Source organism: Daucus carota, chromosome 8 (genome assembly GCF_001625215.2).
Source record: "Daucus carota subsp. sativus chromosome 8, DH1 v3.0, whole genome shotgun sequence".
In the NCBI taxonomy this organism is placed as follows: domain Eukaryota; kingdom Viridiplantae; phylum Streptophyta; class Magnoliopsida; order Apiales; family Apiaceae; genus Daucus; species Daucus carota.
This window is the reverse complement of record NC_030388.2, coordinates 3595419-3611510: the sequence shown is the minus strand read 5'-3', so window position 1 is coordinate 3611510 and position 16092 is coordinate 3595419. Positions and strand designations below refer to the sequence as shown.

Sequence of the window (16092 nt, the reverse complement as noted above, 5' to 3'; positions counted from 1 at the left end):
TGAATCATTCAATTGTGTTCAAAACTCAATGATAAATTACGAGAAATAAGAAGAATCACATATTATGAGACAAACATATGAAATTATTGAATACCACCTAATCCCCTAATCGGGGATCAGTTATTCGTAATTGAGTGGAATATATATATATATATATATATATATATATATATATATATATATATATATATATATATATATATAAACCCATATAAGCTCCCGCACAAAAAACAAAAAAGAAAGCCAAATTAGCTCAGTTTATTCGAACTTTAAAAATACTTTGTTTCTATGATTAAACACTTAAAATTAATTAATAATACCTCTTTATTAAGAAAATACTATATTATAGGAATAAAATCATACAAAAGTATGTATATATAAGTATATACTTGATTCATAGGTTTATCCAAACACCACAATCTTATTTTTCGAGCATCTTTTCTTATTTTCGCACATTTTTCTCAATCTTCTATGTCAAGAGGAGAAAGTGGTTAACAACAAATTTGGGAACTTATTTGAATGTAAGAAAAATATCATGAAGAACACCGGACTGAATGGGATGGAAAGTTAATTAGTTGATCTTGTAAACGAGATTGATCTATAGCTACTAGACAAGAACTCATAAAAGTTATATAAGAGGGCGAGCTAGGTACGGGTCAAGTTATAACATAATTCTTTGGAAACAAATATCTAGATAGGCTAGATTTTGTTCGGTCCATCAGGGCCCAGGTCCATTATTAAACAATGAAAGCTATCATCGAGAAGCCCATAACTCGCATGACCCAGGTCTAAGTGGTTAAGAAGGCTAACATGGAGCGGGTTAGATAGTGGATAGCGATCTCTTAGTGAAAAGAGAGTTAAAGACCTCGAAAGCTATACTCATGTGGTCTAAGCTGGGACTAGTGGTGATCATTTGGTCGTTTCGGTCCAAAATTGGACCGGACTCAATAGACAGAGAACTGAACTTTGATTTTTTCCGGACCGAACCGGACCGAAATTATTATAGATCGAACCGAAATAATTTGGTTTGATCCGTCTCAGAAGAAACGAAATTATTTTAAAAAACAAAAATTTATATTATAAATAAAGCTAAAATATATGATTTATTAAATAAACTAATATTAATTAATCACCACCATTTCACCAAAATTAGATATAATTGAATTTACTAAATATAAATTATCATTATAACTTATAAGTAAGATATATATAATTTATATAATATGAATATAAATTTATATTATATATTGTTTAGGCTATTCGTCTATATGGTCCAGCCTGAAATATTTTTTTAAGAACCGGACCGAACTAATTTTTTTTTTCGATTTATTCAGTTTGGATCGAATAGACAGAATTTTCAGAAAATTAGGATCGAACCAGACCGAATTTGAATGATTCAGTTTGATTTATCAGTTTCGGTTTGGTTTTGCTCGCACCTAACCGGGACTCGTCGTGAGTCTTCATTCCTGACTCATCCTCTTAAGGAGTGAGGAGATGGAAGAATATAGGGAGTAGTCTTTAGGAGAGCCGACAAAGGACTTAGTATATAAATCATACTTTGGCCAACCGTGGTCATCTTAAAGTGAGGAAGCTCGACGGTCCCAAAGAGCCCAAGTATAGAGTGCCCTTAGCAAGGCCTAGGTTAGCGAGCCCAATTACTAGCGATCCCTAGAGGCCACATCAATTCTAGAAACCACCCCTCTCCCTAGAAAGCTAGATAATATCTCATACCAGCTGCCCATCTATGTAGGGCAGTCCAACATAAGTGTCATCTTAACGGACTTGTAATATCCACTAAATGAGTCCATATTGATGGTTTTTAAAGTGTGGTTCTGCCACGGCCCATGACAATTTCTGGCATAAAATCTTATTAGAACAAAAACTTACACTACATTCTTAGTTTCATCCGATCATCGATCCCTTCCTCTCCTTGTTATCTCCGCTTGCCTTCCGCGTCAGCCTCTCCTTCCTAATTTACCTTCCGCACCCGCTTGTCTTATTAACTTATCATCTTTTTAGTGTAAAAATTATATCACCACCATCCACAACAATCATCATTTTGATATTTTCCATATATCATATATCTGATGATTTGTGTACAATTCATGCCTAATCGGTAAGCCATTATCATATATTTATTGTTATTATGGATATTATTTTCTTTGTACATATTTTGATTAAATTTAATGTTGGATTTAATTGATTTTTGAGTTTCGATCTTTGAGTTCTCATCTAGGATATAAAGTTTCCAATAAAGTATAAAGTGATCATGATGTAATGTAATTACATGAAAGGCTCTGTGCGGAACACTTTAATCATCTTTAATCTTTTAGTATAATTCTATTCTTAAAAATCATAGATTGTATTTATCTTTGTATTTTTGAATTAGTCTATAAAATTTTGTATTGCAAAATTATTTGATGTTCATCTTTTTTTTTTTTTTGAAATAAATTTGATGTTCATCTTATTTCAGTTTTGTGAAAGAATTATTCGAAATAATGAAGAAAATGCTCCAGTAATGCTGTTTCCAGGCATGTCTAGCCATCACTCAGAGAAGAGTGCATCCTGTAATGGTACCACTTTCCTCCAAATCCCTCAGCCAATACATATTTGTTGGATGGCAGGTCCCTTTAAGTGCCAGATGCAGCTAAAGCTCAGAATCGACGATGGGAACGATGGATAGAATATGGCTAATATATTTTGTATCTTGTACACGTAGGCACTACAGCTTCCTGGGAGTGAACAACCGGCTGAAGGAAGCTGGTTGACAAACAACAACACTGAATCTGCTGATATCCCTGCAGCAGAAAACTTAAACGAGGTATGCGTGCTAGCACACTTATTTTCACTGTTTTAGCTTCTCACTTATTTAAAATAACCAGTATGATCAAATAACTTCTACTGACTTTTTTTAAATAGGATTGGGGTGATCTCCAAGTCTGGATAAATGAGCTCGGGGAAGTAGAGTTAACCTTCCAGAAGAGTGATGATGAATAGAGCTGCTCTTGCCTAAGCCCTTCTTGTACTAGGCATTACATATTTGTTGGATGGCAGGTCCCTTTAAGTGCCAGATGCAGCTAAAGCTCAGAATCAACGATGGGCACGATGGTCGGAAAAATTCTAATGATGACAATTGTTCAGTCTGTTACCAAGGAGGTAGCTTTATTATGCGTGATCGATGCCCCTCATCAGTTCATACAGTTCGTCTTGGTGTAGAGGTGCGCCTATAATAAGTTATATTGTCTTTCTACAATGGTGTAGCTTGTCTTATTTGTTTCCCCCTTACTACTGTCAAAATGTGTGTATATAGTAGTGTATATGTACTGAAACGCATGTATTTGTTTATTTAAACTATTTGCTATAAACAGTGTTCCTCATGATTTTGGAATGGTTAGATGAAAAGAGACAGGGAAGACTTTAACAAAAGTGATCTGTAAGTCTAACCAGGCGAGCGTATATGTAAGTTACCTAGAATATAAGAGTGCTGTACTAGAAGTGTATATTTGTCATTGCCATGAACTTCTTCAACAACTTTAATATGTTAAGCTTTTCTGTTGCAGCTCAAACGCGTCGCCTGAAATTGAAAAGCCTACTGCCCAATGGAGTTTGTTTCTGCGATTCAACTTGTGAACAGGTAATTTAATATGTTAAACATTTCTGTTGAGATTGAGGGGATTAAACAAAGTATGTGTTGTAACACCTGAACTCCAGGTCATTGTTGGCCAACCAGCATTCCTGAAGTCTGTACGTTGCTATTAATTCCAGTTCTATTACAGTTCATATTTTTCTGCATACACAGATGTAACTTGTTAATGCGTTTAGATGCTAGTTGATGATGACGGAGTGCGGAGGTGAGGAAGAAACACCTGAGATCGGAGCGCCTGAGATCGGAGCGCGGGAGTTAAGAGTGAATGAGCTTCTATTCCGCTCAAACACTCAAACAAAATTAACGTATTTTTGAAAATATGGACAGAGAATGAAGGTATTTTTGTGAATTAAACTTGCTTTGACACTATTTGTGTAATATGTATAAAAAACATATATATTTATAAAAAAAGCACTTTAACCAATGAATGTTTCAATTCCTCACAAAAAAATGTATTATTATTTTTTACCTAAATAATTATTAAATATATATATACTATAAACCGGTAGGAAATGGGTAGTGCTCGGTAGGAATTAAAACCGGCGACACATATTTTGACATAAAAGATTGGTACGGAAAAACCCTAATGGTAGGAAGTACTTAATCTTTTTGCACCAAAATAATTATAAAAATATCTATTATAAATTGGTAGGAAATGAGTACTATTTGACAGGAATTTAAAACTACGTACGATATATATAATGATAATGTGAAGCAATCTAATAATAAGGATTATTCAATTGATTTTTATGAATGTCTTACTTTTGTGATATCTTGTTCATTTATTTTGGTATAAATAATTCTTCTAGCGGTGTTTATTTTCCTTTCACAAAATGCATTGCAGTACTTAAATTATATCCTCAACATCTTTTTCATTATTAATAAAAATATAAGTAATAAACTATTAAGATCCAAGAATTTATAGTTTCATAACGTGCCTCTATTCAATATAATTTCTATGAATACAATTAAAGGTTCATGAGTCATTCAATTGTGTTCAAAACTCAATGAGAAATTATGAGAAATAAGAAGAATCACATATTATGAGACAAACATATGAAATTATTGAATACCACCTAATCCCCTAATCGGGGATCAGTTATTCGTAATTGAGTGGAATATATATATATATATATATATATATATATATATATATATATATATATATATATATATAAACCCATATTAGCTCCCGCATAAAAAAGAAAGCGAAATTAGCTCAATTTATTCGAACTTTAAAAATAATTTTTTCTATGATTAAACACTTAGAATTAATTATTAATAACACCTTATTAAGAAAATACTAAATTATAGGAATAAAATCATACAAAAGTATGTATATATAAGTATATACTAGATTCATAGGTTTATCCAAACACCACATTTTTATTTTTCGAGCATAATTTTTTCTTATTTTCGCACATTTTTCTCAATCTCCTATGTCAAGAGGAGAAAGTGGTTAGCAACAAATTTGGGAACTTATTTGAATGTAAGAAGAATATCATGAAGGACACGGGACTGAATGGGAGACTGAATGGGATGTAAAGTTAATAAGTTGATCTTGTAAACGAGATTGATCTCTAGCTACTAGACACGAAATCATAAAAGTTATATAAAAGAGCGAGCTAGGTACGGGTCAAGTTATAACATAATTCTTTGGAAACAAATATCTAGATAGGCCAGATTTTGTTCGGTCCATCAGGGCCAAGGTCCATTAAACAATGAAAGCTATCATCGAGAAGCCCATAACTCGCATGACCCAGGTCTAAGTGGTTAAGAAGGCTGACATGGAGCGGGTTAGATAGTGGATAGCGATCTATTAATGAAAGGAGAGGTAAAGACTTCGAAAGCTATACTCATGTGGTCCAAGCTCGGACTAGGGGTGATCATTTGGTCGTTTCGGTCAAAAATTGGACCGGACTCAATAGACCCAGAACTCAACTTTGATCTTTTTCGGACCGAACCCGACCGAAATATTATTATATACCGAACTGAATTAACTTGGTTTGATCCGTCTCAGAAGAAACAAAATTATTTTAAAAAACAAAAATTTATATTATAAATAAAGCTAAAATATATGATTTATTAAATAAACTAATATTAACTAATCACCACCATTTCGCCAAAAATAGATATAATTACATTTTCTAAATAAATATTATCATTATAACTTATAAGTAAGATATATATAATTTATATAATATAATTATAAATTTATATTATATATTGTTTGGGCTATTCGTCTATTCAGACCAGCCCGAAATATTTTTTTAAGAACCGGACCGAACCGATTTTTTTTCGATTTATTCAGTTTGGATCGAATAGACAGAATTTTCAAAAAATTAGGATCAAACTGGACCGAATTTGAATGATTCTGCAGTTAAGAGAAGCACTTGGAATCCGTCAATACGTTAAGGGGGAGAATGTTGGAAATTAACATATTCAATGTCATGCTATTCTGGAGGATTCTGCAGTGTTCCAAGATTCATGTATTCTAAAGTTCAATGTATTCAGAATATATATGTATCTGATTTAATATGTTTGTGATGTCTCTTTATGTTCTCATATAAGCCTATCTATATAAAGGCTGGTTTAGTCAAGTCTTATGTATTCAAGTTAAATCATAATGAATCAATACAAAATATATTACTTTACGTACAGCTTCATATAACTCAACAGTAGCTTTATTATGCGTGATCAATGCCCCTCATCAGTTCATACAGTTCGTCTTGGTTTAGAGGTGCGCCTATTTTAAGTTATATTGTCTTTCTACAATGGTATAGCTTGTCTTATTTGTTTCCCCCTTACTACTGTCAAAATGTGTGTACATAGTAGTGTATATGTGCAAGCTCGGTCCAAAGCGGACAATATCATACTATTTTCGTGTTAGGCTCACCTAGCAAGCCTAACAAGTAGTATCAAAGAAAAATTTAGGATCGTCTAGCAAGCCCAACACCTACACCTGATGGAGCTATACAGCTTATGTCAGAAAGACATGACGAAGAGCCTAAGGACATACACAGAACTAAATAAGATGAAGAGTCAAAAGAGTCAAAGAATGAGAGCTAGTTACATTTATATTGAAAGAAACATGGTAAAGAAACAGGAAAAAGTAGCACAACCACTAAGAGTATCTCCGATTGATCCACTGGTCCTGAATACTACTTTGAAATGTTAAACTCCTACTAAACATGTCATGAAGGTTTTCTATTGTTTTTGCAGTAAGATAGAGATGATTCAGTACTGATATAAACTTTTGCTTGTTTTCAAAATCATCTAAACCCTCCACCTCTTCTGCTCCGCACAAGTCCTTCCCATTAATAGTCACCATAGGGAACCTTACCCTGTCATTACCTACCAGCTCTCCTAGCTCTCTCATATACTCTGACTCTTTTCAACAATTCCTCTCCTCAAATAAGACATTCCCACTCATCTGAATATTCTTTACCAGCCCATTTGCACCTAGGCCATTATCAACACTAATTGTGTAAAGAATCACCTCGTCGTTAGATGGTTTAGGTCTCAACATTGATGATGAAGAACTGCCTTGTGAACTTGGACCGTCTGGTGTAGGAAGGCGGCATTGTGGGAACTTGGCAGCCAATTTCTCTCGAAACAATTTTACAGTGTTTTGGATAAAGGTGCTCGGCAGCCTGAAAGTGATATATTAAACAAGCAAAGTTTTTAGCAGAACACTTTGACAATGACGAAGCTAACATCAAATTATCCAAGGGATATATTTTAAGTTTTATGATTCTGCATAGTACAGTAGTGTTGTGAGGTATATGATATCTCTCACTCGACTATATGTAAAATAACATAGTTTAAATCTCGAATTTCCTTTTTCATTTTTATCTGACTTTTGCAAATATTTTAGATGTCGAGATACAAGCATTTCATAACCTAACACCTGTCAAACAATGAGCAATGAACATACAAGTTCAACAAAAATTTATTAGACTTCCACATTCTACCATGAGTATGGTGGAAATATAAAGAAAAATCTAATTATGTACACATTCAACAACTATTGCTGATGCAATAGTTTCTCTAATTGAATAACTCTGCAAACGTTCTATATATATGAGCGAAGTCTTAGAAACCTACCCCATCAATCGAGCTCCTTCTGCCGAATGGAAGGCTTTTCAATTCTCTTTCGGTGACATAAAGCACATTCAATGCTGACATAATAAGCTTTTGCTTGTTCTTAAAATCATCTAAACTCTCTACCTCTTCTTCTCTACACAAATCCTTCCCATTCACAATTACCATGGGAAACCTCACCTTTTCTTTACCCACCAGCTCTTCTAGCTCTTTCAAATATATAGGCTCCTTTGAACAGTTTCTCTCCACAAATACAACTTTTCCACTCAAGAGAACCTTCTTTGCCCATCCATTTGCGTCTAGGCCACTGTTAGCACTCGTTGTGTCAAGAATTACCTTGACATTGGATGAAGAACGGCCTCGTAAAACTGATCTTCCAGGCTCTGGGAGCCGGCATTCTGGGAACTTGGCAGCCAGTGTTTCCGTAAACATATTCACAGTATTCTAGATGAAAGTGTTGCCTACCCAAAAACCAAACACATTATTATCCAACAATCCATAAATACAATAATATGTCTTGACACATGTTGACAAGTATAGCATTCCTGATCTAATTATAGAAAGAAACTTACTGAGAAAAGCATGAAATGTTGGATAATTGAGAAAAATCAGAAAATTTACCCCTCTACATGTTCTCGAATAATATTGCTCTCCACTTCTCCGCCTTGTCATTGTGCCTCGCTTTATGCTTTTCTAGTGCGAGTCCATAATTTCCTAGCTTTATGTACAAGAGCCCGTTTGTCGGAGTTTATGACTTCTCACTTAACGTGATTTATGAGTTAACGTGACTTATGTGATTAGCTGGGAGTTTAAAATATTTGTTCGAGTAATTTTGACTTATTAAGGACTAATGAGTTACTAAAAATATAATAATAGAAATTAAAGTGATTTATAGGTAATTTCTGTCTTATGAGTAATTTTTAACAAAAAAAGTTTAAAAAATTCGACTCGACGAAAAAGTACCTCAAACTAAATTGTGGCTTTAAGTCGGTCTCTGACTTGAAGTCAGCTTCCGACATATTAGAAAAACGGACATTTTTCAGCTTAAAATTTGAAACTGTTTTAAGGCCGGACAAACATGCTCTAAAACATACTTCCCGAGCCAGGGTCATCTTCAAGTGAGGAAGTTAGATCATCCCAACAAGCCTAAGTATGGAGTGCCCTCAACAAGGCCTAGGTTAGAAAGCCCAAAGGCTAGCGACCCCCAGAGGCCACATTGTTAAAGTCTCTAGTTCACATTAACACAATGTCAACTCCTAGATTGAAACACCAGCTCTTAAACTCTACAGTTGAGCAGTGAACAATATTGTGGTTGAGCAGCTCACTACATTCATTAAAGCATAGACTTTACTTCCTGTTATTTTCTGTATAAATATGTTCATCTTCTCATGTAATTAATTAAGCTTTACACAGCAATATACATCTGCACTACTGCTTCTACTATCAAGCTATTCATTCAACTTGTTATACACATATATACACACACACATCAGTATATATATACATAACACATAAGTTTTAACATGGTATCAGAGCTTTAAGCTCCTTACCTCAATTACTTCCGCTAAATCCTCATCTGTGCAGCTGTGCTTCATTGTTCTTGTTGTACCAGCTCGTTGAGACATTTTCACAAACAGGTTGTCAGTCCAATTCCTTGAGTCACAACCACCCACGCTGGGCACCACAAACACAACCCACATATAACTATACCCAAAACATCTACATCAAACAGCTCCTCTTTCCTCGGCAAACTCACTCTAAGTTGACTCAGTAACGCGCCGAGTTCATATCTCGTCCGAGTCGACGTCCGAGTTGTTCGAGTTGATCCCTTAAAGCGATTGACAGAGACGGTGTAAGCCAATTTCTGGGTAACACAAACACTACTTAAAGGCATCTGAAACACCAGCCACATCAAATCTCCATAACTCGGTTGACTAGGTTGTGACTCAGAACAACTCGGTGTCAATCGGCTTCTCCGACGAATCCCGAATTCATCGTCATAAGCTTCTAAAAGGTAGTCGAAATCCGGCCGTAACTCGCTGGAATCCGTTTCCAAGTTTACAATTTTTGCCGGAATCAAACCAGTGATCTCCTGCTCGAAGCTTTTCATAAACAAGTCGAGACTTGGGACTCGATTCTTTGCCGCCTGAACCTTCACCATTAGAGTTTCCTCCAGAACTCTCCTCGGCAGTCTTTTCTTCAAGCCCATCTCATCGTTGGCCTGAATCTTCTGATTGTTCACCCTAGCTATCTTATTTGGGCCACATTATACACAGCCCATTTAATAATCTTGGTGCGGTGAACCTGAGGAGTAGTTATTTTGGTAAACTTACATCTTGGTACCCATCCTTTACCAGGTCTTGTAATTTTACCCTCTGGCTTCTGTGAACTTCCATCTCAGCCCCTGGACTATTTCACTATTACAATATAGTCCTTACAAGTTTTAAGAGTTACATTTAATGGAGTTTTCTCATCATTCTGCAAAACCAGACAGGACATCGGTTGCATCTTGTAGCGAACTTGAATCTTTACTCAGACAGGTTATATCTAAATTCAAATCTCATTTGACGGGATTTTCCACCACTTCAGGTACTTCTTGGTATTTAGATTCTGCATGCTGCAATCATATGACAAATGATCCATCAATGTTCATCACAACAATGGAAAATCCATGTCTTCCAAACATTCAAACTGCGGATGGATCTACAATGAATGTGACACAGATTGGAACTGTATCTACGGAAGCTTTTTCCATTCCAAACACATACTTTGTTCCTAATCTTACACTTAATCTTGTTTCCATCGGTAAGCTATGTGATCTTGGTCTTAACATTATATTTTCTTCTTCTGGTTGTCATATACAGGATCCTCAGACAAACAAAATAATTGGGACAGGACGTAGATGTGGAAGGTTGTTTGAGCTCACATCCCTTCATCTTCCCACACCAAAATTGTCATCATCTCATCTAGTTGGTTCAGTTTCATCAACAACCAGTATTTGGCATTCCCGGTTAGGTCATCCTTCATCTTCTCGTTTACGTAACCTAATATCTAGCGGTCATTTAGGTAGTGTAAATACAGACACAACTGATTGTGTATCATGCAAATTGGCAAAACAACACATGCTTCCTTTTCCTATTCACTATGAAAAATCACATGCTGCTTTTGATCTTATCCATTCTGATATTTGGGGTCCATCTCCAACCCCTACTATGGGGGGATCGAGATATTATGTGATATTTGTTGACGATTTTACTCGTTTCACTTGGATATATATATTGAAAAATCGATCTGAATTAGAAGAAACTTATAGAAATTTTGCCACCATGATTGATACTCAATTTTCAAAGAAAATCAAACTCTTTCGTGCTGATAATGCAAAAGAATATAAAGAATCAGAACTTACAAAATTTTTGGCATCTTATGGTACTCTTTCTCAAAGTTCGTGTCCCTACACTTCACAACAAAATGGTCGTGCTGAACGTAAACACAGACATATCCTTGATACTATTCGAGCTCTTCTCATTTCTTCTTCTTGTCCAGAATTCTTTTAGGGGGAAGCTGCATTGACCGCTGTGCATACAATAAATATGATTCCTTCTCCAGTCACAAATAACTTGTCTCCTTATGAAAAATTATATGGCGAACCACCGTTATATGATTCTCTTAAGGTTTTTGGTTCCGCATGTTTTGTTCTTCTTCCTCCACATGAAAGAACAAAACTTGAGCCACGTGCCCGTCTTTGTTGCTTTATTGGTTATGGTAGTGGTCAAAAGGGATACCGTTGTTGGGATCCAATCTCCCAACGTCTACGAGTTTCTCGTAATGTGATATTTTGGGAACACAAAATGTTTTCATCTATGTCAGAGTTTAAAATTGACACTTCCACCAGCATTTCTCATTTTACAGATCCTTTTGTTGATTTACATCCCGCTGATGACTATGTGGATTGTTCGACATTTTCTAACGAATTTTCAGGGGATCCTCAAATTGAGCTCACTCAACCATTTCCGACTGCTAATGTTCCCTCAACAGATGTTCAGTCTGAGGAATCCGATATCGAGCCTTCCACTCTACCTCCTTCAGATGAGGTTGTCCATCGATCTACTCGAGTAAGAAAACCTTCTGTTCGACTTACTGATTATCATGTTTATTCTGCTATACAATCATTACATGAGCCTCAAACATATAGAGAGGCTAGTGTTAATCCTCTTTGGCAGAAAGCAATGGAAGAAGAACTTCAGGCATTAGATAAAACTCATACTTGGGATCTGGTAACTTTGCCTCCTGGTAAAACCTCAGTGAGTTGTCGATGGATCTACAAAATCAAAACGAAATCTGATGGCACTATTGAGAGATATAAAGCTCGTCTAGTTGCTAGAGGCTTTACTCAAGAATATGGCATTGATTACGAGGAAACTTTTGCACAGTTGCCCGTCTTACATCTGTTCGAAGTTTACTAGCCGTGGGAGCATCAAAACACTGGGATATGTGGCAAATGGATGTCAAGAACGCATTTCTCAATGGAGACTTACACGAGGAAGTTTATCTCAAACCTCCTCCAGGTTTTTCCCACTCTCCAAATCAAGTGTTCAAGCTTAACAAGGCCCTTTATGGTCTTAAACAAGCACCTCGGGCTTGGTTTGAAAAATTCAGCAAAGTAGTTCAGCAATTGGGATTTTCTTCAAGCCCATATGATCATGCTCTTTTCATTCGACGATCTGAACGAGGAATTGTTTTACTTCTTCTATATGTCGATGACATGATCATTACTGGAGATGACAGTGCGGGAATTTCTGAACTTAAACAATTTCTTAGTCAGCAATTTGAGATGAAGGATCTCGGTTCATTAAGCTACTTCTTAGGTCTTGAGGTTACTTCAGTTCCTACTGGTTACTCTCTCTCACAAGTAAAGTATGCATCTGACCTTTTGTTGAAATCTGGAATCAGTGACACTAAGATTGTTTCTACACCTCTGGATTATGAGGTTAAACTTAACGCCAAAGATGGTGAATTACTTTCTAATCCTACATTGTATCGCCAATTGGTTGGAAGTTTAATTTATCTCACTGTCACTCGTCCAGATATTGCTCATGCAGTGCATATTGTAAGTCAGTTCATGGCAGCTCCTCGTACTCCTCACTTCACAGCCGTCCTTCACATACTTCGTTATGTTAAAGGCACCATATTTCATGGATTACATTATTCATTTGACTCCCCACTTGAGTTACATGCTTACTCGGATGCTGATTGGGGCGGTGATCCTACTACCAGATGTTCCACTACTGGATTTTGTTTCTTTCTTGGCGACTCTCTTATTTCCTGGCGCAGTAAGAAACAATCTCTTGCTTCTCGATCAAGTGCCGAGTCTGAATATCGAGCTCTTGCTGACACCACACAGGAATTAATCTGGCTACGATGGTTACTCGAAGATATGAGTGTAACTCATTCTCCGGCCACTTCTATTTACTGTGACAACAAAAGTGCTATAGACATTGCTCACAACGACGTCTTCCATGAGCGCACTAAACATATAGAGATCGATTGTCATTTCACTCGTCAACAAGTTGCCAAAGGCACAGTTCATTTACATAGTGTCACGAGTGCAGATAATACTGCAGATATCTTTACAAAAGCTCAACCTCCTGGCAGTTTTCGCAATTACGTTTCCAAACTCAAGTTGGTTCTGCAACCATCTTAAGTTCGAGGGGGGGTGTTAAAGTCTCTAGTTCACATTAACACAATGTCAACTCCTAGATTGAAACACCAGCTCTTAAACTCTACAGTTGAGCAGTGAACAATATTGTGGTTGAGTAGCTCACTACATTCATTAAAGCATAGACTTCACTTCCTGTTATTTTCTGTATAAATATGTTCATCTTCTCATGTAATTAATTAAGCTTTACACAGCAATATACATCTGCACTACTGCTTCTACTATCAAGCTATTCATTCAACTTGTTATACACATATATACACACACACATCAGTATATATATACATAACACATAAGTTTTAACACACATCATTTCTAGCACCCACCATCTCCTTGGGAAGGCTTGATAATTTCTCATATTAGGAGCCCATCTATTAATCTATGTAGGGCAGTCCAACATAATTGTAAACCGAGGTGACTTGTGATATCTACTAAATGAGCCCATCTTAATGGTCCTTCAGTTGTGGGTCGGCCACGGCCCATGAGAATTTTGGGAGTAACATCTTATTAGAACAAAAACCTATATATCCTACATTCTTAGTTTGATACCATCATCCCTTCCTTCCTCTCCTTGTTTTTTTAAATAAACGTACTTGCTTTAATAGATAATATCATAATCTAGGACATGAATGAGAAAATCAGGTGGGTTATCATACTACACCCCTAAACCTGACATAGAATAGGCGGCTTTTGCTAACACATGCGCCACACTATTCGCAGATCGATAAGCAAACTGAACTAGCAGTGGATTTAATTGCTTTAAAAATTGAATACAATCAACTACTATGGTACCAAAGTATGCCTCTCGTGGAGTCCCATTACAAGCCATAGCAAGTGATTTAGAATCCGTCTCAACAATACAGTGGTCATACCGTCGTTCTATCACCCAAGATAATGCTTCTTTCAAACTAATTGCTTCCGCCTCTCTTGGCAGCCACGCACCCGCCACCTTCTGACATCTTGCACCTACAAACTGCCCCTGAGCATCAGGAAGAACACACCCAACACCAATGTGACCATCCTGGAAAACTGCAGCATCAATATTAAGCTTTAACCACCACAGCTCTGGTTTCTCCCAGATTCGATCACCTATACTGCCATGTATTTTTCCTCCATCCAGCCGGACTTGAGCTTCTTTTTAATCTCTGAACAAATTTGTGGCAGCAGCCCTCACACCAAAGGCTGATCCATTTATCTTCTCTCACACCTACTTGTTCGGTCTATGCCAGATACTCCAACACAACATGCCAATAAACACACACTGACCTTTTGTGCAAATATCAAAGGCCCTGCAAATCATCGAAACTACTGTATCTCGAACTGGGTGTTGAACAAAGCGATGCAGGCCTGCATTTAACCAAACTGTTTTCGCGAAATCACAAGAGAACAACACATGGGTATGAGTCTCGACTCCACTGTGACACCAAGGGCATGGATCATCATTATTAACATGCTTGAATGATGGAATATTGAGCGACCATAAACGTTTCCACCTTCCTCTCCTTGTTATCTGCGCTTGAAACTCTACCTATCCCTTCCTCTCCTTGTTATCTCCTCTTGAAACTCTACCTTCCGCATCAGCCTCTCCTTCCTTATATACCTATCGCCCCCTCTTCTCTTCTTAACTTATCATTTTTTTTAGTCTAAAAATTATATCACCACCATTGACAACAATCATTGTTATGATATATTTCGATATATCATGTGTATGATGATTTGTGTCCAATTCATGCATAATCGGTAAGCCATAATCATATATTTACTTCTTATTTTGGATTTATTTTTTTTGTTCATATTTGGATTTAATTGAATGTTGGACTTAATTGATTTTTGATTGAGTTCTGATCTTTGAGTTCATCTAAGATATAAAGTTTTCGATAAAGTATAAATTGGTCATGATGAGTGTACATGAAAGCATACTTTAATCATCTTTAATCTGTTAAAATAATTCTTTTCTTAGAATCATATATTGTATATATCTTTGTATTTTTAAATTAGTTCATGAAATTTTATATTGCAAAAATAATGTGATGTTCATCTTATTCCAGTATTTGTGGGAAGAATTATCCGAAATAATGAAGAAAATGCTCTAGTATGACTTGAAATCCGCGTCCTTAAGAGTAAGTAATAAATTTTATGGTATCTAATGTTTTGTACTAGTTATTGATTTCAAATTTAATAAATTATCTCGTTAAAAATTTTATCAAAAAAATTTAAATCAATCAATTTATATCGCCAATAATTATGTTTTTAATTGGTAAAGAATATATATTTTTATTTAAACATTAATGTTTTCTGAATTTTTTTTATTTCACGGTTTCATCTTTAAACCACGTGTTTTCATTAAAGTATATTATAATATAACTACAAATAAATATTAGAGTTAAGTAATGTTGGCAGACCCTCACTTTGTAATACTTTCTTGATTGGCACATAGAAGTGATTAGCGAATATCTTTTGCAGAGTCAATGAGGATGTGATTTTCTTTACAAAATAGATGCTCGTGTTCGAATGTTAATATACTTATGAATTCATGTTTTGTTTTTTGTTTTGATTGATATGTAAAAATGGATTTCTAATTGGTTCACATGTTTTTGTAGGCAAATGCGCAAGAGGGAGAGAAAGA

At 35.8% G+C, this 16092-nt stretch overlaps 2 protein-coding genes across 2 annotated transcripts; one reads left to right on the top strand and one right to left on the bottom strand.

Annotated features, from left to right (window-relative positions):
* Positions 1-6751: 6751 nt before the first annotated feature.
* Positions 6752-8192, bottom strand: LOC135148212 (uncharacterized). The gene is made up of 2 exons (XM_064082481.1): positions 7754-8192; positions 6752-7299 (listed from the first exon to the last, which is right to left on the bottom strand). Exons 1-2 carry the CDS (start codon positions 8180-8182, stop codon positions 7162-7164), a joined length of 567 nt encoding a protein of 188 aa, XP_063938551.1. The 5' UTR covers positions 8183-8192; the 3' UTR covers positions 6752-7161.
* Positions 8193-12067: 3875 nt separating this feature from the next.
* LOC135148275 (uncharacterized mitochondrial protein AtMg00810-like) lies at positions 12068-13536 on the top strand. The gene has a single exon (XM_064082667.1). It carries the CDS (start codon positions 12240-12242, stop codon positions 13449-13451), a length of 1212 nt encoding a protein of 403 aa, XP_063938737.1. The 5' UTR covers positions 12068-12239; the 3' UTR covers positions 13452-13536.
* Positions 13537-16092: the final 2556 nt, after the last annotated feature.